This window comes from Filicampus tigris, chromosome 5 (assembly GCF_054856515.1).
Source record: "Filicampus tigris isolate MCC_2025a chromosome 5, RoL_Ftig_1.0, whole genome shotgun sequence".
In the NCBI taxonomy this organism is placed as follows: domain Eukaryota; kingdom Metazoa; phylum Chordata; class Actinopteri; order Syngnathiformes; family Syngnathidae; genus Filicampus; species Filicampus tigris.
The window spans coordinates 16940598-16964724 of NC_141221.1; the positions used below are offsets into that span (position 1 = coordinate 16940598).

Below are 24127 nucleotides of genomic sequence, written 5' to 3' on the forward strand. Positions count from 1 at the left end.
TCAATCTGAAATATTAGATCTTCCAATAGAACTAATCGACGGCAAGAATGCAAAACGTCCTGTGTGACAGAGGTGTCAAATCCAGGTCCAGATGGTAAACCCAGCCACAGTTTTTCTTTTCTTTTCTTTCATCTGGTGTATGTTGTTTCATTCACCCACCAATCCATTCATCTACCAATCCATTCAACCATTCATCCATCCAGTCAGTCATCCTTTTTTCACCAACCATCCATCAATTAATTAAAGTATCCATTCATCTGTTTTTTCATTCATCCATTGATCATTAGTCTTCCATCCATCAATCCATCCATCCATTCTTTCATCCTTCAATCCATTCATCCATCCATCCATCCTCTAACACATCGAACAAACTCTCCACCATTCGATTAGCACAAACTCAGTTCTTGATTCCTCTCAGGCAATGGCGCCTCACACAGGCTTGCTGCATGTACTGTTTTGTTGAGTGGTTCCAAGTGGCCGGGGACAAGTCCTAGTTCAAGTCCTGATACACGTTATTAATGTGTGGTTCGCCCCCTCCCCGGTGGCCTTTTGGACAAGCTAATCCTGAAACCCATCCAAGAGTTGTCTCGCCGCTTTATTTGCATTGGTCACTGTTTGATACGGAGGAGGGCATATTGTCAAAGCGCAGCTGAAGAGCAGAGTACATATTTATACCTGTTGCCCACCGCTTCAGAGCAGACTCTCTTGGGTTTGGAGATCTGGTTCTGGTCTTCTGTGTGTTGTCTCCTGGTACCAGATGAATCCGTCGCTGGTGCCGCTGCTGCTGGTCCTGCCGGCTCTGGCCTGGGCCCAAAGTGCAGGCTGCGCACAGTCCCGTAAGTGACAGCAATGACTCCCGTGGTTGTGTTTCTTTGGTTATCTTTTTGGCGGTCTTGGAGTAAGGCTTTGGGTAAAGGTTAAGTGAGGTAGGGTTTGTCTTGGAATTAGCAATAGTAGTCGTGTTATAGCCGGGGTGGGCAATTGAATTTGCAAAACGGCCAAATGAGAAACTGGAACACTTGACAAGGGCCAAAAACCAACATGCTAATCTTAACTTTGTCATTATAATTTTTTTAATGCATTTAGAAAAAGAGTACTGTCTTGTTAAAAATAATAGCCATGTGTGCAGATATGGTATGTATTCAATTCAGAAATACATGGGTTTTTTTTTTTTAATTATAAGCGGTCACCAAAATTATATCTTTCTGCTTTAAAAATTAGAATATCAATTTTGTGCACCAACAGCCAACTCATACTAGCCATTCCTAGTCAGGACTCCCAAATATACAGTACAGATAAGTGGAAAGTGTAATATTAGTGTCAGTGATGTATAATGTTAATGTAATACAATGTTGCAGCGATTACTTATAATAGACCCAAAATGTACGGACTATGTAACAGTAGATTTGCGTAAAGAATTATCAAGCCACATCTCTTGGCCCTCAACACTTCCACCAAGCAGGAACGAAGAATGTTGTCAAAATTACGACCATGATGTCATATTTGTTAGTCTCGGTTTTGGAAAAAAAGTTGCTGGAAGGCTCGAAAAAGTCACAGAATTTCGGGAAAATGTGGTCAAGTTGGCAACATGTTGTAGCTCTTTGCTTGCTACCTCACTTGATAACTCGCTTGTACTATTGTCCACATGTGTGCACACCCAAATAAAAGCACAACATTCAAAATAAAAGCACGGATATTTTACGTTTCACTGTGACTTGATGGTCACTGTGAGGCCCAATCAGAGACTGCTGGCAGGCCAGCTGTGGCCAGGTCAGGGTTAGAGGGTTAAAATTGTACCTGAAAAAAAATCATGCAAATATATTTTATTCGAAAGGTAAACTCAACTGAATTCAACAAATCTACCGTTACTGACAGTAGTTACTGGAGAATCACTGACTGAGGGGGTTAGGCTAAGTGTCTGGGTTGTTAGAGTTTGGGTTAGCATTCGTTTTTTTGTCCAAGTTGATAAAAGTATTGTCATATTTGGTCGTCTGGGTTCTTCTTCAACTGTACTTTGTGTGTTTCCCACACTTCCTGCACAGAACCAGTGATGGACCCGGCTCTCATCAACGTAGTTCCTCAACTGTCAGGTGCCGGGTCACCTCGTCCGACACCTCAAAAGGCCGCGGGAGCAGCTAGATCGTTATCCGATGATTTGGATTTCGATGGAACCAAATTGGAGTGGCAGAAGTGGACGGGTAGTCTCCCCGATGCAGCTGTGTCCATTTACAATGGTTACACAAAAAGCTACGACTACATCTGCAAGCACGACTGCGATTCAGGCTACTACAGGCCAAGCGAAGGCGAGTTCTGTGTCTATTCCTTCAGTGGCAAAGCTTTGAAGACTGATGACTTTTCCTTGCTGGTCAACAAAGACAAATTTGAGATCCTGGAGTGGCAGGAGGGCGCCTACGGTTCGGTGGCGTGGAACGCGGTCAAGAACTGCAATGACAGCGACAAATACGTTGGCAAGAATGCATACGGTCTGGGCAAGGTGCATGTCGGCCATCGAGTCTTTTACTTGCCCTGGGGTAAATATGAGTACATCTACCCCAAAGAGTACCAGTTCTTGACCATCAACGAAGATGTTCAGCAGGACCACCTGATGGAAGTGCACTACCACACCGACGGCATCAACGTGGTGGAGCATCCCCCGGAGATGATGAAGAACAACAGCGTCAAGAACCTGGACTGCCTGGAGGCCACAGTCACAGACACTCTCATCAAGACGTCCACGGTGGAGCACAGGTGGGAGCACACCTTCGGCCTTTCCCTCGCAGGCAGCACCACCTTCACCACCGGTATCCCTCACCTGGCCAAGGGATCCATTAATTTTAGCGTAGAAACCGACATCGCGGTTACAAGGGGCACCACCTACACGGAGACCACCGAGCACACCCTCAAGTTGACCACAAAGGTCCCGGCCAACAGCTTGTGCCGAATCCACATGGTGGGCAAGAAGTACGGGGCGGATATCCCGTACACTGCGCGCCTCAAACGCACTTACACGAACGGTGAGACTAAATGGACCACCGTCACTGGGACCTACAAAAGTGTCCAGATCTCAGAGGTCAATGGTGAGGTGGAACGCTGTGAACCAGTGCCGTACGTCAAGCCTTGCTGAAAACATACACTTGTTTGGACTCTGATGACGGTCCTTGCAATAAGAATAATAAAAGGGACGTGTCTGTGAAAATCAAAGAACGTCTTGTGTCTTCATTGGACAAAAGTCAAACATTTCTGTACATATCAAATTGTCTTGACTAATGATTGTGTTTCTGTAATAATCAAAGATAGTTTGGGCTTTAATAAAAATAACCTTTGTATTTTTTTAAACAACAAAGTCTACTCTGTAACTAGTAGAACCAACGTCCAACTCTCCGTAAACATCAAAGATATACAGTCGGGCTTCAAACAAATGCGAATTCCAAGGAAATCCAATAGAACATTTCCAATTAGCAATAAAATGTTTTACATTTCCACAGCTCAACTTTCCATGGAAATTCACAGAAAACTTTTCAAAAATGTACCAGAAATTTATTGGAAATTCTCCTCTATTTTGCTTAATTATCTTTCCATGAAATGTTCCTGAATTCCCAGTTAATGTCTATAAATTCCCATGGAAAGTTTCCATTTTGGAATGAAGAATTTCCCAAACTCCTGAGCTTAACTTCACATGAAAATTTATGGAAACGTTCGGGTAATTTATTTCAAATTTACTGGGGAATGTACAACCCCATTGCTTGACACCACGGTGATACTTTCCCATTAGATAATCATACATTCTCTATGCATTACCTTAAAGTCCCAGGAGTGCACATGCAATTTTTCAAATTTGTAGTATAAAGTTTCCAAATTGCACAGCTCAATTTCCCTTGGAAATACTCCAGAAATGTACTGGCACTTTTCCAACCCCTTTGACTGAATTGAATTTAGGTTTGAAGGAGGGTTTCACATCAGGGTGTGGAATATGGGTTTGAAGGCTGGGTTAACGTTTCAATCGAGGTTTCAGGTTCTCACGGTAGCTATCATGGTAGGCTTTGAAAGCAAGCTGCATGTGTGATATAAACATGATGAGTCATCAAGTTTTTTTCTTTGAAATTGTACTCAAATGTAAAACAAAGTCAACTCCAGTCAACTTCATAAGTCAACTATACTCACAAACAAAACTGAAATATAAGATGACACGATCAATAATACAAATAATACAATTAATAACTTAAATCAGACCAAAAAAAATGAACACAACCAAAGTGTCTCGGCAGTTTGTTTGTGCTGGTCAATGTTTTATATGGAAGATGGCATCAAGTCAAAGTGCATCTGAAGAGCAGAGTACATTTACATCTGCTGTCCACCGCTTCAGAGCAGACCCTTTTGGACTGAGCTTGTGTGATCTGATTTGGTGTTCTGCGTATCGTCTTTGGTGCCTGATGAATCTGTCGGCGCTACTGCTGCTGCTGGCCTTGCTGGCTTTGTCCTCACCTCAAGGTCCAGACCGCACACTGCAAGACTGTTTTTCTTTATTTGTTTAATATTCAGTGGCCTGAGGGGAAGGATTTGAGTTGAGGTTGTGGTTGCTTTAGTGTTAGGGTTAATGGGTAAGGTTTGAGTTAGGTTTAGATACTCGACTGCACTGGATTACAAAAAATGTTGAAGACACTGTAACAATAAGCACAGTTTGACCATTTCATCAGTGATTCTTTACATACCATTGCTGGTAATGCCCTTGGAGAATCACTGAGAGAGGGTTCGGCTGAATTTCTTGGTTTTGGGGGTTTGGGTTAGAGTTTGTGTTTTTTTCACGTTGATTAAAGTATTGTCATGTTTGGTTGCCTGGGTTCTTCTCCAACTGTACTTTATGTGTTTGCCCTGGTTTCTGCACAGAACCGGTGATGGACCCAGCTCTGATCGACGTAGTTCCTCAACTGTCAGGTGCCGGGTCACCTCGTCTGATTCCTCAAAAGACCGCAGGAGCAGCTAGATTGTCATCTGAAGATTTTGATTTCGAGGGAACCAACCTAAAGTGGCAGAAGTGGACGGGTAGTCTCCCCGATGGAGCTGTGTCCATCTACAATGGCTACGCAAAAAGCTATGACTACATCTGCAAGCACCTGTGCGATTCAGGCTACTACAGGCCAAGCGAAGGCGAGTTCTGTGTCTATTCCTTCAGTGGCAACGCTCTGAAGACTGATGACTTTTCCTTGCTGGTCAACAAAGACAAATTTGAGATCCTGGAGTGGCAGGAGGGCGCCTACGGTTCGGTGGCGTGGAACGCGGTCAAGAACTGCAATGACAGCGACAAATACGTTGGCAAGAATGCATACGGTCTGGGCAAGGTGCATGTCGGCCATCGAGTCTTTTACTTGCCCTGGGGTAAATATGAGTACATCTACCCCAAAGGCTACCTGTTCTTGACCATCAATGAAGATGTTACGCTGGACCACCTGATGGACGTGCACTACCACACCGACGGCATCAACGTGGTGGAGCATCTCCCGGAGATGATGAAGAACGACAGCGTCAAGAACCTGGACTGCCTGGAGGCCACGGTCACAGACACCATCAGCAAGAGCAACAAGGTGGAGCACACTTGGAGGCACATCTTCAGTCTCTCCCTTGCAGGCAGAACCACCATCACCACTGGGATCCCCTTACTGGCCGAGGGATCCATTAGCTTCAACGTGGAGACCAACATTGCGGTTACCATGGGGACCACCTACACCGAGACGACCAACCACAAACTTAAGTTGACGACAAGGGTCCCGGCCAACAGCTTGTGCCGAATCCACATGGTGGGCAAGAAGTATGGAGCGGATATCCCGTACACAGCGCGCCTCAAACGCACTTACGCTAACGGAGAGTCCAAGTGGACCACCATCACCGGCACCTACAGCAGCGTCCAGATCTCGGAGGTCGACGCCATGGTAGACCGCTGTGAACCAGTACCGGATGTCGAGCCTTGCTGAAACATGCATTTGTTTGTTCTCTGATGAAGGTCCTTGTTATAAGAATAATAAAATGGATATACACAACTGTAAAGGTCTAAGAACATTCTGTCTGAATTGGCATAAACTTTTGTATCGAAAAGAAGAAGAATCATACACATCTGCACAAATCAAATCAAAGACCATTTCATGTCTTCAGTGAACAAAAAGTGCTCAGTTACCTGCCGGTTGAGTAGGAGCACCTGTGGTTAAAGTCAAAACTGTGCCACGGTTGATTTTCTGGACCTGGATTTGACACCACTGTCAGATTGTAGGTTTTGCATTTTGGCCGTTGTAATGTAAGTATTTGGGAAACAACATTGTTTCCATAAACTGACAATGCCTTTCTGCAAACATCACAAGCAGTTTGGTTTTGAGTAACACTAAACACACACTGTAGTTTTCGTCAATATCAAATTATTGTTACTCCAGCAACTATTTTTCCCAAAAAATAGTTTTCCCAAAAAATAGTTGCTGGAAGGGTCGAAAAAGTCACTAAATCTAGGGAAAATGTCAAGTTGGCAACGCTGCAGACATGAGTCGAGGCTCTTGCTTGCGGTCTCGCTTGTACGAGTGTCCACATGAGTGCACATCGTGCCAAATAAAAGCACAGCTTTCAAAATAAACACACAGCATATTGTACGTTCTACTGTGACTTCCTGATCACTGTGAGGACTGCCGGCGGGCTGGATGTGGCCCCCAGACTGTACTTTGCCCTGAACAGGTTTGTAGGGTTAAAATACCGGTTAAAACTGCACCTAAATATATGTTTGGAAACAAAATACAAATGTATTGTATTTAAAAGGTCAATTCAACTCGACTGACTAAAAAACAAAAGTTGAAGCCACTGTGACAATATGCACAGCGTGACCATTTAACTCAGTGTTTCTCTGCATACCGCTAGAGGGAGCCGGCGTACCATTAGTGGTACCCATACTACAATGGGAGAATCACTAACTGAGAGGGTTGGGCTGCATGTCCAGATTGTGTGAGTTTGGGTTAGGACTGGGGTAGGTAGCGCCGGGCCTAGAGAGACGCTGTGCTGTTTGTTTTCGAAGTTCCCCTCCTCCCACACACCTGATTCAAAGGATCAGCTCATCAGCAAGCTCTTTAAAAGCCTGATAAGGATCCCGATCATCTGAATCAGGTGTGTTGGAGTAGGGAAACTTCGAAAACAGGCAGGACAGCGGCTCTCTCGGAGTTGCCTACTCCTGGCTTAGTATCTAGTGGTTTGTTCAAGTTGACAAAAGTATTGTCATGCTTGGTTGTCTGGGCTCTTCTCCGATTCTGCTTTGTGTGTTTCCCTCGCAGCACCGATCGGCGTAGTTCCTCAACTGTCAGGTGCCGGGTCACCTTGTCTGATTCCTCCAAAGACCGGAGGAGCGGGTGGATTGTCATCGGATGGTTTTGATTTCGAGGGAACCGACCTGGCTGCACCAGCAATGGGTGCACTGACAAACACTCTGCACTGTTCGATAGCCGTCAATTCCCAATTACATACTATAGAAACTGCAATGGACCATTTCCAATTTGCAATACAGTGCTTCAAAATTCCGCATTTCAAATTCACATGGAAAAATTACAAAACAACTTTGCAAAAAGGTACTGGAAAATTTCTACCTGGAGTGCCATACCTTTCCATTCATTTACTCTCAATTACCTTAAAGCGGAAGTCAACCCAGCCATATTATTTTTTCAAGAATATGTTCTATGCAAGCCCACTAGTTGAAAAAGGGCATTCTGATAAATATTGCGTTTGTGGAAGAAGTGTTAATCCACTCTTTTTTAGCCATCTCTGGGGGCGGCCATTTTGTCGCTTCTGTTGACTGAAAATGACATCAAAACTGCTCACTACGACCAATCCCGACTCAGATTCAGAAAACAGGTCAGTCATGATTGGTAGTTGTGAGCAGTTGTGATGTCATTTTCAGCCGACAGAAGACAAAATGGCCGCCCCCAGAGAATTAATCAGAATGCTGTGTTTCAACTAGTGGGCCTGCTGGGAACATATTCTTGAAAAAAATATGTTTGGGTTGACTTCCGCTTTAAATTCCCATTACACAATCCCCAATAGAACATATCCAATTTGGAAAACAGCACTTGGGCAAGTCCCCATCGAAAAATTGACATCAAATTTCTGTAAAATAACGATCAATCTCCCTTTCAGATAGTGAGAAAGACCATCTCTCAAGTCCAGCGGGAATTATTTTGAGCTTTGTTCTTCTATTCTTTTTTGAAACTATGGTGTTACTGTGCACAGTGGAGAGAAGAACCAAAATGTTTGCAAAATGACCCATTTGAAGATTTGTTTGTGCTGGTCAATGTTTTATGCGGGGGACAGCTGCGAGTCAAAGTGCAGATGTAGCTCAGTGCATATATTTGCGATTTCTGCCCATTGCGATTTCTGCCCATTGCCACTTACGATACACTTGGACCGCTGGTGAGTGCGTCTCCTCGTCATCCTTGTGTTGTTGCTCGACGTCGACTGAAGCCCTCCTTGTCGTCTTTCACTCGTGTTGTTCCACAATGTCATTTTGATGCCTTCTCATTCAGTGTAGGAACAAAACAAAATGAGCAAGCTGTGGCTTCCTCTTCTGCTGTTGGCTCTGGTGCACCTCACCTGCGCCAATCTCGATGACAGCGATCAACAAGCAACCTCAGGTGACGCCACGTTACGCAGTGCCCAGTCCTGGACCAGTGGTTCTCAAACTGGGGCCCTCGGAGATAAAATAAACATGACCTGGCCCGTCTGGTCTTGGATTTTAAAAATTAAATGTGGCCCTTGGAGATTTAGGGGTGCACGTGATATTCATTTTTAATTGGCATTCGGATTCTGAGGTTTCCTTGAAAAAACTCCTCCCCTGGACTCCAAAACATTTGCCTTAAAGAGGAAGCCAACCCAAACATATTTTTTTCAAGAATATGTTCTATGCAAACCCACTAGTTGAAACAAGGCATTCTGATAAATATTGCGTTTGTGAAATAAGAGTTAATCCACTCGGTTCTTTAATTAAACATCACAACGACACAAGATGCCATCAAATGACAGTCGACTTATATGGTATCACTTTGTGAGATTGTATTACTTGATTTGAGCCAAGTAATGACTGGACAGTGCTTGCTTGAAACTTATTGGGGGTTCCACGACAGGGACGCACAAGTAGTATGGCTTGGAGGCACTAGTAGAACAACTAGGAAACAACTGGGATGCGTTAGAAGGAGATCAAATAAATGCTGCCATTTGGGTCTAACTTTTGCAGATTAAAACTTGACACTTATTTCTGACTTCCTCCCACCTTGGCCAATTAGTCAGGGTCAAACCCTTCAAAATCCCGGAGAATGAGTCTCCGGTGATCCTCCGCACACTGATTGTTTTCTTCTCTCCTTCACACAACAGTGCCGTCTCCCGTTGTCGACGTCGCTCTGGAGAACAGACGTCCGGAACAAGCACCCAACAAAACAGCTCTGACTCCGTCAGCAGACTTTTTGAGAAGAGCGTGGGATACACCGTCGACAGATTTTGACGAAACAAGCCTGGAATGGAAATGGTGGGACGGCTCCATCCCGGATGGCATCGTGTCCATCTACAACTCGTATTCCAGCCGCGTAGATTACATCTGCAAAGTGGGCTGCCATTCGGGTTACTACGACTCCACACTCAGCAACGCCGCCTGCGCCTACTCAGCCGACGGGGCGGGGTACTCCGCCACGGAATTTGAGGTGCTGGTCAACAAAGACGACTTTGAGATTCTGGAGTGGAAAGACGGCTACAGTGGTTCAGTGACACCCAATTCGATCAAGACCTGCGCAAATGATGACATTTATATCGGTAAAAATGAGTACGGGCTGGGGGAAGTGCAGGTGAGCGAAGGTGTGTTCAACCTTCCCTGGGGAGGAAGTCGTTATTGGTACCGTCAATACCAGGTCCTGGAGACCATGAAAGACGTCAAGAAAGAGCACCTGATGGACGTCAAGTACAACACAGACGGAATCAAGCCCATCGAGTATCCCCCTGAGGTCTTGAACAAGGGCACAATTGAAAACAGGGATTGCCAGCCCATACAGCATGAGATCACTCTCTCGAAGACTGTTGCGACAACCCAAAAATGGGAGATCAAATTCTCCGTCACGGTGGGAGTCGGCATCACCATCGAGACGGGAATCCCCTTTATAGTCGAAGGGCAGATTGACTTCAAGGCCGCCTTCACATACATGTTGAACAAAGAGACGTCCTATGCCGAGACCACTGCCCACTCTCTGACGCTGAAAACCACGGTGCCCCCCGGTCACTCGTGCACCATCAAAATGCAGGGCAAGAAGTACGGATTGGATATCCCGTATACGGCGCGCCTCAAGCGCATTTACCACAACGGGGAGACCAAGTGGACCACCGTCACCGGGACCTTCAAGGGCGTCCAGATCTCGGAGGTTCAGGCTGAAATGGAACGCTGTGAACCTCTGCCTGATGTTAAGCCTTGTTAAGATGAGCCATCGTGTGGGAAACTGAAATAAAAAATAACATTCACGTAAAACTGCTTCTCTTTTTATTCAAGTCATGGACACGTCCAGGCATCCATCCATCCATGCCGTGCATCCCTGAACGGGTCTCACCAGTCAATGGCCAGGGCACACAGAGACAAGCAAGCTTTCAGACTCACGCCAAGCAGCAATTTAGAATCGGTACATCAGCCCATTCTTTGAGTCACTGATAGTGTAGTGGTACAAGCGCCCGAGTTATGTGCGGGCAGCGTGGGATCGATTCCCACTCAGTGATGGTGTCTGTCTGTGTGCTCCCCTAATAGGGTTGCGTCAGGAAGGGCATCCGGCGTAAAATGCTTTGCCAAATCAATGATGTGAATCCTGCGTGCACTTGATTTGCTGTGGTGACCCCTGAGGGGAAAAGCTGAAAGGATAACAACATCAGCCCATCCCTCCATGCTTTCAGTCATCACTTCATTTATGCATTCATCCATCACACAAACCCCCCATCATTCCGTTAATGTGCTATCTCACTCAGTGGTGGTAGCAAATGGTAGGATTCGTCATATTTTTCTGATGAATGTTGACCAAAAAATCACCTCCGTCATTGGTAACATATAGCCGGGGCTCTGTCAATAATGGCTGAGCAACACAAGGCTTACATTTCCGCAGTCATTCCTTCATTTCCATACCAGTTTAATTTACAAACAGGACACCACACCATTCCCAATCCCCTTGGAGCAGGGGTCACCAACTCGAGGGCACCTGTCCTGCATTTTCTCAATCTCTCCCTGCTGTAACACACCTGTAAAAATGATCAGCTCATCAGCAAGCTCTTGAGAAGCCTGATAACGATCCTTGCAGCAGGGAAAGATTGAGAAAATGCAGGACAAGTGCCCTCGAGGACTGGAGTTGGTGACCCCTGCCTTAGAGTTTCGGTAGCGCGACCACGGGTGTACACCGGTGGTGTCCAAACTCAGTCCTCAAGGGCCGGTGTCCTGCCTGTTTTCCATCTATCCCTGCTGCAACGCACCTGATGATCGTTATCAAGCTTATTCAGAGCTTGCTAATGAGCTGATCATTTAAATCAGGTTTGTTACAGCAAGGAGAGCTGGAAAACAGGCAGGAAAGCGGCCCTTGAGGACTGGAGCTGGACACCCCTGGTGTACACGCAGTCGTTGGACTTGAGTTTGTTTCATACATCGACAACATACACCCACACTCACCGCTGACGAGAAGCCGTAGGGATCGCGTGGATCGCTCCATTCAGGAAGTCCAAACATGAGCATAATTTACAAGAACCTCCTCTCTGTGCCTTGTTTCTGTTGCCTTGCATGATGATCGACCGGAAGATTGGGTGCTGATATATCACTGAGCAGCCAATACATGTGAATGCTACGCAGGAACGGGTCCACATATATCGAGACTGTAGCTACACCCAGAGCTGGGCATTTTACTACAAATTGAGCGTCCGTTATTCATCATCCGTCTGCAGCGTGGGTACCCTCATGGTGGTCTGTCTTTTTTTTTTTTCGGGGGAGTAAAAAATAGTACCCGCCTATAGGCTTCAAATTTTAAACGGGCGTCCGTCGGCAAGTCCCACTAAACTTTCACTAGCACCCCCCCCCCCCCTTGAAGCCTCTTCACAGCCTGGTCCCTCACTCAAACCGGTCACACGGGCAACATAAACTCACTATTGCTCCTCCCCACGCTCGCGCGCAGCCATCGAAGCCTCGCCGCGAAAAATAGACTAATGTCGGACTGAGGACGGATGGCGGGCTAAATAAAGGTGATTCCGTCTATGCTTAATCAGTCTAATTGAAAATGTTTCCGTCGTTCGTCAACCGTCAAAACGGGCGTCCGTCAGTGACGGATAGACGGACCGGTCCATCCGATAGACGGAACGAAGCAGCTCTGGCTACAGCGGTCCAGCAACAGAGGCCCCGATACAGACCGATGCCCAGATTTTCCTTTTTATTTGTCCTTCTCCACGGATGACGTTAGGAAGGCACGAGACAGCGTGAAAACTACAAGTACAGGCCAATACTAACACAATGTAAAATAAATAACACATTGAGTGCAATCAATCAATAAAATACAAATAAAGAAAAGCACAATTACCGCCTCCCGAACACAGTGTATGTAAATCTCTTGGATCTCTGCTGTCTGTCTGCTGATGTAGCATGCGTTGCCGCTTCTGTAAGTTTTCACGCTTCTCTACAAACTCCCACAATTCTCAACCGACTTGGGTGATGTGATCATCCATCCATCCATTATCTGTACCGCTTCTCCTCACAAGGGTCGCGGGGCGTGCTGGGGCCTATCCCAGCTGTCTTTGGGCAGTAGGCGGGGGACACCCTGAACTGGTTGCCAGCCAATCGCAGGGCACACAGAGACAAACATCTGCACTCACAATCACACCTAGGGGCAATTTAGAGTATCCAATCAACTTACCATGCATGTTTTTGAAATGTGGGAGGAAACTGGAGTACCCGGAGAAAACCCACGCAGGCACGGGGAGAACATGCAAACTCCACACAGGGAGGCCGGAGCCGGGATCGAACCCACGACCTCTGAACTGTGAGGCGGACGTGCTAACCAGTCGCCCACCGTGCCGCCCTGATGTGATCATAAACCTTCAAAATAAAATGTCTACACATCCAGCTTCGAAATATCACAAATCCAATTTTTTTCTTCATTCTTTATTTGCACACACAGGTCCATAGCATCAACACAAAAAAAACAGTTTACAGACTTGACTGTTTACCTTCTCTCATGTTGATGATTTCGTTTCAGATGGGATATGCACTTTCTTCTTTCATTATTGGTTTAATTAAGAATAGATCTGAAATCTATTGTGTAAATAAAATGCTGTTAATCCCAATGGATTGTTCGATGTGTATTAAGTTAAATTGACTGGCATTTTGAATTCAAAGAAAAAATAAGTTTAAATAAAAGACATTCAAAATACTTCATTTTTCATACATTTTTAAATTTTTCTACCATACAAAGAAATCGTAATCGTAAATCGGGTTTGAGAGAAAATAATCAGGATTTTCTTGTTAGGCAAAATCGAACAGCCCTAGACTGATGTGTCATCACCCACTCGCCGCTACCCTTTGGCCAAGCTGAGCCGGGAAATGCAGCCATAATTTACAGGATCTTGCTGTTTTGTTTGCCTTGGTCAATGTTTTAAAGGGACGATAGCGTGCAGTCAAATGTGCAGCTGAAGAGCAAAGTACATAGCACCACTTCAGAGCAGACCCTCTTGGACTCAGCTTGGAGATCTGGTTGTGTTGTTCTGCGTGTCATCCCTCGTGCCTGATGAATCCGTCGGCGCTACTCGTGCTGCTGGCCTTGCCGTCTCTGGCCTCGGCCCAAGGTCCAGGCTGCCAACAGCCTCGTAAGTGACAACATGAGTCCGTGGTTGTTTTTCTTTCTTTGTTATATTTTTTGTGGCCTGGGTTAAGGTTGGGGCTAGGTTTAGTGTTAGGGTTAAAGATAATGTAGGGTTGGGTTAGAGGGTTGAAATTGCGCCGAAATGTTTTTGATAAAAATCGTGATTAAAAACATGTAATGCAAATGAAATAAAAGTGAAAAACTTCAAGGTTAAATGCAATTCATTTGTATTTTAACAAATCTATTGTACTGGATAAATAAGTAATAATAAAAAGCTTAAGCCGCTGTAACAAAATGCTTTTGCGTTTGACCATTTGATTCAGTGATTCTTCGCATGCCACTCGTGGTACCTGTCCTACATTTAAAGACTCACTTGTTGATCGTCTTAGGCTGAGTGCCTGAGTTGTTCGTGTTTGAGTTAGGATTTGGCTTTGCATTTGTGTTTTGTTCAAGCTGATTAAAGTATAGTCATGCTTTGCTGTCTGGGTTCTTCTCCAACTGTACTTTGTGTGTTTGCCCTGGTTTCTGCACAGAACCGGTGATGGACCCGGCTCTGATCGACGTAGTTCCTCAACTGTCAGATGCCGGGTCACCTCATCTGATGCCTCCAAACACCACAGAAGCAGCGGAACTGTCATCCCATGATTATGATTTCGAAGGAACCAATTTGGAGTGGCAGAAGTGGACGGGTAGTCTCCCCAATGGAGCTGTGTCCATTTACAATGGTTACACAAAAAGCTACGACTACATCTGCAAGCACCTGTGCGATTCAGGCTACTACAGGCCAAGCGAAGGCGAGTTCTGTGTCTATTCCTTCAGTGGCAAAGCTTTGAAGACTGATGACTTTTCCTTGCTGGTCAACAAAGACAAATTTGAGATCCTGGAGTGGCAGGAGGGCGCCTACGGTTCGGTGGCGTGGAACGCGGTCAAGAACTGCAATGACAGCGACAAATACGTTGGCAAGAATGCATACGGTCTGGGCAAGGTGCATGTCGGCCATCGAGTCTTTTACTTGCCCTGGGGTAAATATGAGTACATCTACCCCAAAGAGTACCAGTTCTTGACCATCAACGAAGATGTTCAGCAGGACCACCTGATGGAAGTGCACTACCACACCGACGGCATCAACGTGGTGGAGCATCCCCCGGAGATGATGAAGAACAACAGCGTCAAGAACCTGGACTGCCTGGAGGCCACAGTCACAGACACTCTCATCAAGACGTCCACGGTGGAGCACAGGTGGGAGCACACCTTCGGCCTTTCCCTCGCAGGCAGCACCACCTTCACCACCGGTATCCCTCACCTGGCCAAGGGATCCATTCGCTTTAGCATAGAGACCAACTTTGCGGTTACAAGGGGCACCACCTACACGGAGACCACCAAGCACACACTCAAGTTGACCACAAAGGTCCCGCCCAACAGCTTGTGCCGAATCCACATGGTGGGCAAGAAGTACGGGGCGGATATCCCGTACACAGCGCGCCTCAAACGCACTTACACGAATGGTGAGACTAAGTGGACCACCGTCACCGGCACCTACAGCAGTGTCCAGGTCTCGGAGGTCGACGCCATAGTAGACCGCTGTGAACCAGTGCCGGACGCCAAGCCTTGCTGAAACACACACTTGTTGGGACCCTGACGAAGGTCCTTGTTGTACAGAATAATAAAACTGACATACACATGTCAGCGTATATCAAAGAATCTTGTGTCTTCATTGAACAAAACGTCAGCATTTCTTTACACATAAAAGAGAGTTTTGCAGAGCTGGGCACTAGACCCTTTTTTGCCCCCCGGCCATATTCATAAACACGGCCATATTCATAAACATTGTCGGCCCCCGCCCTGTTACGACCCCCCCCAATGATTCCCCCACGGGAGAGATGCTAACGGAAGAGGTTTATTTAAAGGCAATTAGCTGGCTAACTCACGCTTCAAACGCACTTACCCAGCTGCGTGTACTAACTTCCACTGCGAGCCCTGGGGTTGGTTTTGTCGTATTGTATAATTATCTGGGTCCAACAGACGACAAGTCTGCAAGCATTCAACAAGTTACTTATTTTCCACACTCCCCTTCCTTCACACTTCCCGGCCTTCAAAATAAAAGCATGCCAGCAAACCACTACACAGCAGTTTTGCTACGCCGTATTTCCGGAAGTAGGAAAGTGCATGATGTGCCATACTTGAGTGCTGCGCGCAGCTTGATTTTCCTCCCGGACACAAGTTGTTTTGAAAGAAGCCTAAAAAGAAGCCTTTCAACAAGTAGGCTGAGATGAAATTTGGCCGCCTCGCAAGCACGTCACACGCATGAGGGCCGATTAGGGGGCCGGACTAAAATCCTCTTCCGGCCATGCTTAGTGCATGGAAGGTGCATGCACACGAGGGAATCAAAAGTGTTTTGACGCGCTGAAGAAATTGAAAGTGGAAAATGTGAAGTCCGATGTAGAAATGATGAGCTAATGCTTCAGGAGAGCGATGGCCTGCACTTTGTCCCGATGACTCTTATCTATTATCTTCTTGTCTTTTCATGTCAATGATCCTCCATCGTACCCCGATGTGTGTGTGAGTGTGTGCGTGTGTGTGCATGCGTGCGTGCGTGCGTGTGTGTGTCAGGGGCGGAGCCAGAACGTGGCTAATGGGTGGGCCTGGAAAAATTAGGGTGGGCCTGAATATTTCTCTCACCGAGCGATGTCCCGACACATCGTATATTCAAATAAAATGACAAACTGAGTAATATGAAGTTCAGATCTTCCTTAGACAACCACAATTATGCCATTCTTAATATTCAATAATTTAAAAAAAACACAACGAAACACAAATTCCAAAACCAATTCAGAAACAATTTCATAATAATTGACCAAAAAATTAAAAGTATATTTTTTTCATGAATCTCACTGGGTGGGCAGTCTCTCAATCTGGGTGGGCCTGTGCCCACCCAGGCTCCGCCCCTGGTGTGTGTGCGTGATAAATCCAGCTAGACTCAACTATTACTCAACTATTCAAACTTGTAAAGAGATGTTGTGATGCGAGCGATTAGAGTGGGTGTACCTAATGAAGTGTCCCGTATGTGTGAGATTGTCACCTGTTTGCTCACTTTAGTAACGCACAAGGACCAATGGAGCGTGCTGGCTGATGTGTTAAATTGTGTGTTGCATGCGCCTAACATTAGCCTGCGTGTACTGTTAACTTGCATGCCGGCAGTTTTTCTTTTTTCATAAATACCCAAAAAAATTCTACATTTCTGTTTTTTTCCGTCAAGATGGGGTGCTGAGTGTACATTAATGAGAAATAAAATGAACTTTTTTTGATTTCGGCAAATGGCTGCAATGACACAGAAAGTGAACAATTTCAAGGGGTCTGAATACTCTGCGCACAGACTGTATGTTGTGTGTGCACAATGTGTGTTTCTAGGCATGTTGTTTGGTTACCTTTGCGTTACATTGCGTGTTGCATTTTATCTAAATTTCTTGTTACGTGTCTGTGAAATTTTGGGGCGTTTACATGGGTGTCACACTGTGTGTTGACGGTTGTGTGTTGCGTGACGCGTGTGTTGCATGTGTGTGGTGTTACCTGTGTTGGTGTTAAGGAAGGTGTGTCTTTACGGTGGCGGCATATAAAAATCAGGCGTGGACAGAAGAGGAGTCAGTGGGGAGGAAGGAGCACGCAGTCAGGGTGAGTTCTGAGCCAAATCGATCCATCCTTTATGGACCATCATCATAATACTATTAATCATAATGTTGTTAATAATGATATGCTGGAATCATGAATGGATTGTTATGAGATTAATATTTATATATATGTTGAAATGACTGAGGTCCTTCTGACTTACAAAGCACTGTTTAATTACTGTTTTGTAGAATTCACAGAAATACGCTACACCTTCGCCAATTCGCACATAATCATTTTCTATCTACTACTCGCAAATTTTTCTGGGCTAACTAAATCCATTACCGGAGAAAAGTGCACCTCTTTGCACTTGTCTACATATTTTGTGCATACAGTATTTTATTTCCCAAATGGCTTGCTCCTTCCTGTTTTCTCTTTGTCCTCACTTTTCAGACAATTCAGCGCACCAACAATGCCATATTAGTAAAGTTTGTTTGCACTACTAGTGCCACTTTTGGCAAACTAGTATGCAACAAACCTTACTAGCAACTGTAAACAACTGTGCAACACTAGTAACACTTCATAAAAAGCTAAACTCCACTACATGTCAATAGTGAGGCAAAACGGTGCACTAGCTGACATTCGCACGCAGCTAGTGGTACTAGTGAAGCACGAGATGTTCACTGGTTGTATTTTAGGATACCCCCCAGAAAAATGAATTACTAAGACACAGGCATTCTGTGTTACGAGTGAGGTCAGAGAGCGTAATACTTCATGGACCTAATAGCATGACAAGGACACACAAGTGGAATGATCGGGCCACACTTGAAAAATGACAAGGGCACAGTAATAGAATACCTAGGGCACACTAGTACAACAGAAAGGACAAACTAGTAAAACAACTACAACTCTCAGTCGTATGACTGGGGCATACAGGTGGAACGATTTGGGCACAAAAGTAGAACATCTAGGGCACACTAGTAACTTATGGCGAGTGAGGCAGAAACGGTGCACTCATATGTTTGCAACTAAAAAAAAACAAGTGAAGAGCAAAATGTTAACTAGTGTAATTCTTTAATGTGACGAGTTGTACAAGCACCATACAGTTGGACCCAGTCAACTAGTGCACAGTTTTGCGTCCCTAGTAACATGTAGTTGTCCTACTAGTATTATATAATCCAGCCCTGAATGGTACACAATACGTGAGGATGTTGACTATGTTGTTTGACGAGCAGATGAGGGCGCTGTTGTTGCTGTGCGTGCTTGTGGGCGGGGCCTGTGCTGGCGTGCATGACGTCATCCAGAGGAGCGCCCAGCGCAGGAAAGGTGAAAAATCGTGAAAAAGTGTTGCATCCTGTGTTACAGTGTGTCTTTATACAAACATATACAATTGTATTATATATATATATATACTTAAAAAAAAAACAAAAAAAAAGAGATCGATACTGCATATATACCGTCGAGTCTCTTAACAGCACCTTTGCTTTCCCGGCAGTGTCCCTTCTCAACCCACAGCTAGAGGGCAACGTTCCCGACCGGGCTCCTGCTCCAGCCCCGCCCGCATCTCCGGCCGCCCCTGCCGACCTGCAGCAGCGGGAGGCGCTGCCATCCGACTTCTTGTTCGGCGAAAACGTCAACCTGGAGTGGCGGCCGTGGAACGGCTCGCTGCCCGACGGCGCCGTGGCCATCTACAATGGCTACACGGAGCGGACCGACTACGTGTGCATGTACAAGTGCGAGGCGGGTTTCTACAACGCCGCCCTGGGGCCCTACTGCCGCTACCCCTACGGAGACGCCGAGTACTACGCCCCCGAGTTCCATGTCCTGGCCAACAGGGACAATTTCGAGTTCCTGGAGTGGAAGGAAGGCTCGTACGGTTCTGTGCCGCCGCACTCGGTGCGGACGTGCCTTGGCGTGGGCATCTTCGTGGGCAGGAACAAGTATGGCCTGGGGAAGGTGGTGCCGCAGTTCGAGGCTTTCTTCCTGCCGTGGGAGGGTGACGAGTACTGGTACAAGAAGTACCAGGTCTTGACCATCAACCGGGACGCGTACACGCAGCACATCTCCCACGTCCGCTACGACCTGGACCACGTGGCCATCTTCCAGTACCCGCCCGAGACCATGCGCATCTCCGCCGTCACCAACAACGAATGCCAGGTAGGGGATGACAAACAACAAACCAGGAATTGACCACATTGAAGGCAGGTCCAAAAGTTGCCCAGCTGAACTTTTAAGGAAGTTTATTTAACGGATCTTTGCTGGAATGTAATACAGTTCCATTATTGTAAATTATTCTTGATTTTCATTCATTGCCACGAATCCCACAAATTTCCATGGAAAGTTTCATGTTTGGAACACAATAGTGACAAAATTGCCAAGCCTAACTTCCCCAAAATATTTACAGGAAATCTAATGCAAATTTCCTGAAAATTACCACCTCTTTGCCTAAGTGTGATACCTTTCCATTCAATTCAATTTCCGGTTAATTTTGTACAAATTCCCTTGAATTCCCATTAATTTTCATGGAAAATTTACAATAAAGAATACTAGGTTATCAAAATTGCCAGGTTTAGCTTCCCATGGATATTTACAGTAAATTTTCTAGAAATTTGCAAAATATTTCCCACCTATTTGATGGAATGCAAATACAAAGAAAGAAAGAAAGAAAGAAGTGCAAAGAAATTCCACAAATTCCCGTGGAAAATTCCCACTTTTGAATAGCCCAGATTACCTGCACTGGAAATTTACCGGGGGTTTACAAAAGGTTTTCCATCACATTTGCTTGAATGTGTGATACCTTTCTATTAAATTACCCTGAATTCCCTTTTCCTTTCCAATTTTGGAATACAGTATCTATCAACTTCGCCATCTTAACGTCTAAAATGTATAGAAAAGTTTCTGAAAATTTACTGGAAATGTTCAAACACTATGCTTGAATGTGATACTGGTGCATTAAAAAATCAGCAATTCCCAATTAATTACATGCTATAAAATCCCCAAGAATTCCAATTTAACATTTCCAATTTGCAAAACAATGTTTCAAAATTCCGCAGCTGAACTTTGCACAGTAATTCAAAGAAACCTTTCTGGAAATTTACCAGAAAGTTGCTGGAAATTTTCCACCCCTTTGCTTGTGTGTCTTTCCATTTAAATTTCCTTCAATTCCCAGTTAATTCCAATAAATTCCCAGGGAAAGCTTCCAATTTGGAAAACAGAGTTTCCAAAAGCCACTTTCCATGCGAATTTATGGAAACCTTCCAGGAATTTTCCAAACATTTACTGGAAATTCTCCACCCCTTTGCTTGAATGTGATACTTTTCCACTAAATGACTTACAATTTCTCCATAATATTTTCCTTAAAGGCGGCACGGTAGTCGACTGGTTAGCACATCCGCCTCACAGTTCAGAGGTCGTGGGTTCGATCCCGGCTCCGGCCTCCCTTGCATGTTCTTCCCGTGCCTGCGTGGGTTTTCTCCGGGTACTCCGGTTCCCTCCCACATTCCAAAAACATGCATGGTAAGTTGATTGGACTCTCTAAATTGTCCCTAGGTGTGATTGTGAGTGCGGATGTTTGTCTCTGTGTGCCTTGCGATTGGCTGGCAACCAATTCAGGGTGTCCCCCGCCTACTGCCTGAAGACAGCTGGGATGCGCTCCAGCACGCCCGCGACCCTTGTGAGGAGAAGCGGTATAGATAATGGATGGATGGATTTTCTGGAAAGTGTCCAATTTGGAGAACGGCGCTTGGACAATTTACCATGTGAAATTTCACGTCAGTTTCCAGTGAACTGACTTTCAATTTGGTTGGTAGGCGGTGAGCAAGACGGTCACCATCTCTAAGACCAGCGAGAAGGAGACCACGTGGAACATCGGCCGGGCCACCATGCTGGGCATCGTTGGAAGCATCACGGCCAAGATCCCGCTGATCGGCTCGGGCGGTTTGGAGCTGAGCGGCGAGAAGACGCTGCAGTTCTCCCGCGGGACCACCCTGGTGGAGGCCGTCTCCCACTCGGTGTCGGTGGAGCTGACGGTGCCGCCCAACCACTCGTGCCGGGTGCGAATGGAGGGCCGCAAGGTGAAGGCCGACGTCCCGTACACGGCCCGCCTTAGCCGCACGTACCGCAACGGCGACACCCAGTGGACATCCGTGTCGGGCACATACGACGGCGTCCAGATTGGAGAGGTGCGCGCCGTAGTGGACCGATGCCAGCCCGTGGAGGACGCGCAGCCCTGTCCGTCGCCATGACGACAGTGATGTGTCACCAGCTCATTATTTGCAATAAAAATTGAAAAAAAATCGTCTCTTCAATGCGTATGGCTACGGAAGTAGGTTTGCAAGCAGTGGTTAAGGGTTCTAGTGTTTGGGTTTCAAGTCTGTGTTTGGGGTTCAAACAAGGGTTAGGGTTAGGTCATATAAAACATGCAGGATACTGGCCCTTGAGCACCGGAATTGCCCACCCCTAGTTTAAAGTAAGTATGTTTTTAAATGACGGATTCAAGTCATAATTATAGTTTCAGGTTAGGGTTTCAAGCCTGATTAAAGTTAAGGTTTCAAACTACGATGACAAATAAGGGTTTGAAGTTATACACTAAAAACCTAGCGTTACAAACATCTTTTGGGAGTTAAAGTTAAGATGTCAAATCAGGGTTTGAAGCTTGCATTAAGGTTTCAAGACAGGATGAAGGCTTCAAAATAGGGATTTGAACTAAGGTTGGAAGTTGGAAACAAGGGTTAGATTTTAAAGTTAAGGTTTCAAATTCCGGTTTGAAGCTTTGGTTAGTATTTCATGCCAGGATGAGGGATTTAAATGATGGTTTTGAATTAGGGTTTGAAGTTAGAAACAAGGGTTATGGTTTTAAATCTGGGTTTGGGTTTCAAAAAGGTTTAGGGTTTGAAATGAGGCTTTAAAAACGTGTCTTAGGGTTCAAAGTTATGATTTCAAGACTGGGTTACGGTTTAAAGTTAAGCCTTCAAAAAATTAAGAATTAGGGTTTCTATGTCAGAAACTTGGGTTACGGTTTCAAGCCTTCTATCTTAGGGTTACAAACACTACTTGGGAGTCAAAGTAAGGGTAACGTTTTTGAGTTATGAATAAGGTTTCAAGTTAAAAGTTTTTCAAGCCAGGGTTGGGTTTCAAGTTAAGTCTTCATGTTAGCGTTTCAAATTAGGGCTTGAAGTTAGAAAGTAGGGTTTCAAGCCAAAGACGGGGTTCTCAAACTAAGTTTAGGGTTTCAAATAAGGGCTAGGGTTCAAAGTAAAGGTTTTAAATAAAGCTTTCAAGTCAGTGTTATGATTTCAAGCCAGGTTTGGGAATTCAGGCCAAGTTTACAAAATGTAGCTTTCAAGCCTGGGTTTGAATTTGCTTGGGGTAGGGCTTCAAATTTGGTTTCAAAGTCATAGTTACAAGTCAAGGTTTGGAATATGGGTTTGAAGGTTGGGTTAAGGTTTCAAACGAGGGTTATCAATTGGTAAGGTTTGAAAGTAAGCTGCATTTAAGATGTCAATGTGATGAGTCAGCAGGGTTTTTTCTTTGAAATTGGACTCAAATCATAAAGTCAACTCAACTTCAGAAGTCAACTTCACTCACAAAGATTTTACTACAAGTGATAAACAAATAAGATGACCCTGCACTTTTGTGGGGAAAGGCGCAGGACAAGAAGTCATAAAAATAAATAATAGCTGTAATAAAATCAATCAAAAGTAATACAATAAGAACAATAATGCAAATGTTATATAAGTGAAAAGTACAATACATATTGCAAGTTAAACAAATATTTAAAATAGCACAAATAATGGAAGTAGTAAAAGAACAGAAATAATAAAATGATACAAAAAATAGAAATAATTAAAATAAAAAATAAGGCTAGTTGTACATATAAATAGTACAACATATGTAAACCAAATCATTAAAATGATACAAATAATGCAAGTACTACATGTAATTAAAACAAATGATTCAAATAAATCAAACAACATAAGTAATAAATGTATTACAATTACCAACATTTATGAATATTTTAAAGATGGATTTAAAATGATATTTTAACCCCTTTTTTGTGGAAAAGGCTTATTTACAAGTTCCAGAAGTTGATTTCCGTACGTCCTGGTGCATGAGTGAAGCGAAGTCAGCCACCGTGCTCGGTGACCTTGAGACAAACGTCGGCCGCTTGTCACCTTGGCTGTCAAGGTCACGCGGAGGCCTCGTCGCTTCTTATCGCTCATGCTAAAACAACAACGTTGACAATCTTATCTGTTGGACCACGTAAGTACCATAAATCTTGTCGCATTATCTGCCGCACTCATCCCAAAGTAAACAGGAGGATTTCAAAAGGTTAGCTTGCGTGGCGCTATCTCGTCGTCACTTTGGACGCCGTCCTGGCATCTGTGCGCTCACAAAGCCGCCCAAAACGAACACAGTTGCTCTCATATCCAACCGCAACGATATGTTCATGAAAAAGTTGAAAAGGGTTAGCAAAGTCATGTGTTCAAGCGCTGCAGTGTAGCGCCAACTGCTGGTGAGGAGAAATGACTTCATGTCAGATTTGGGTTCACTTGCTGGTATCAACTGCCTCCACAAGTACCCGATCGGCACGATACCGAGACCCATCACTAGTTTCAAACAAAGGTGAGACTTCCAAATCAGGGTTTCAAACAAGCGCTATG

At 45.0% G+C, this 24127-nt stretch overlaps 5 protein-coding genes across 6 annotated transcripts; all 5 read left to right on the forward strand.

Annotated features, from left to right (window-relative positions):
* Positions 1–623: 623 nt before the first annotated feature.
* LOC147147567 (natterin-3-like) lies at positions 624–3204 on the forward strand. The gene is made up of 2 exons (XM_086032153.1): positions 624–836; positions 2043–3204. Exons 1-2 carry the CDS (start codon positions 758–760, stop codon positions 3122–3124), a joined length of 1161 nt encoding a protein of 386 aa, XP_085888279.1. The 5' UTR covers positions 624–757; the 3' UTR covers positions 3125–3204.
* Positions 3205–4325: 1121 nt separating this feature from the next.
* LOC147147568 (natterin-3-like) lies at positions 4326–6032 on the forward strand. Its single transcript, XM_086030935.1, has 2 exons — positions 4326–4488; positions 4885–6032. Exons 1-2 carry the CDS (start codon positions 4431–4433, stop codon positions 5964–5966), a joined length of 1140 nt encoding a protein of 379 aa, XP_085887061.1. The 5' UTR covers positions 4326–4430; the 3' UTR covers positions 5967–6032.
* A 2040-nt stretch (positions 6033–8072) lies between these two features.
* LOC147147569 (natterin-3-like) lies at positions 8073–10492 on the forward strand. 2 transcript variants are annotated; one of them, XM_086031059.1, is made up of 3 exons: positions 8073–8424; positions 8543–8645; positions 9382–10492. In XM_086031059.1, the coding sequence occupies exons 2-3, from the start codon at positions 8555–8557 to the stop codon at positions 10464–10466; spliced, it is 1176 nt and encodes a 391-aa protein (XP_085887185.1). In that variant the 5' UTR covers positions 8073–8424; positions 8543–8554; the 3' UTR covers positions 10467–10492. The 2 variants fall into 2 exon arrangements, with proteins under 2 accessions (XP_085887185.1, XP_085887184.1); XM_086031058.1 differs by having other exon boundaries at positions 8074–8424; positions 8538–8645.
* A 3171-nt stretch (positions 10493–13663) lies between these two features.
* On the forward strand, positions 13664–15553 carry LOC147147570 (natterin-3-like). Its single transcript, XM_086030902.1, has 2 exons — positions 13664–13866; positions 14396–15553. The coding sequence occupies exons 1-2, from the start codon at positions 13788–13790 to the stop codon at positions 15475–15477; spliced, it is 1161 nt and encodes a 386-aa protein (XP_085887028.1). The 5' UTR covers positions 13664–13787; the 3' UTR covers positions 15478–15553.
* Positions 15554–18673: 3120 nt separating this feature from the next.
* LOC147147571 (natterin-3-like) lies at positions 18674–21709 on the forward strand. The gene is made up of 3 exons (XM_086031194.1): positions 18674–18791; positions 18961–19622; positions 21275–21709. The coding sequence occupies exons 1-3, from the start codon at positions 18674–18676 to the stop codon at positions 21707–21709; spliced, it is 1215 nt and encodes a 404-aa protein (XP_085887320.1).
* Positions 21710–24127: the final 2418 nt, after the last annotated feature.

Excerpts from the sequence above, each read along its gene's own strand:
- LOC147147567 (XM_086032153.1), top strand. The coding sequence starts at position 758 with ATGAATCCGTCGCTGGTGCCGCTGCTGCTGGTCCTGCCGGCTCTGGCC. Across the intron at positions 837-2,042 it reads TGCAGGCTGCGCACAGTCCC|AACCAGTGATGGACCCGGCT; the intron begins GTAAGTGACAGC and ends CTTCCTGCACAG.
- LOC147147568 (XM_086030935.1), top strand. The coding sequence starts at position 4,431 with ATGAATCTGTCGGCGCTACTGCTGCTGCTGGCCTTGCTGGCTTTGTCC. Across the intron at positions 4,489-4,884 it reads GGCTTTGTCCTCACCTCAAG|AACCGGTGATGGACCCAGCT; the intron begins GTCCAGACCGCA and ends GTTTCTGCACAG.
- LOC147147569 (XM_086031059.1), top strand. The coding sequence starts at position 8,555 with ATGAGCAAGCTGTGGCTTCCTCTTCTGCTGTTGGCTCTGGTGCACCTC. Across the intron at positions 8,646-9,381 it reads CGATCAACAAGCAACCTCAG|TGCCGTCTCCCGTTGTCGAC; the intron begins GTGACGCCACGT and ends TTCACACAACAG.
- LOC147147570 (XM_086030902.1), top strand. The coding sequence starts at position 13,788 with ATGAATCCGTCGGCGCTACTCGTGCTGCTGGCCTTGCCGTCTCTGGCC. Across the intron at positions 13,867-14,395 it reads TCCAGGCTGCCAACAGCCTC|AACCGGTGATGGACCCGGCT; the intron begins GTAAGTGACAAC and ends GTTTCTGCACAG.
- LOC147147571 (XM_086031194.1), top strand. The coding sequence starts at position 18,674 with ATGTTGACTATGTTGTTTGACGAGCAGATGAGGGCGCTGTTGTTGCTG. Across the intron at positions 18,792-18,960 it reads GAGCGCCCAGCGCAGGAAAG|TGTCCCTTCTCAACCCACAG; the intron begins GTGAAAAATCGT and ends CTTTCCCGGCAG. Across the intron at positions 19,623-21,274 it reads TCACCAACAACGAATGCCAG|GCGGTGAGCAAGACGGTCAC; the intron begins GTAGGGGATGAC and ends TTTGGTTGGTAG.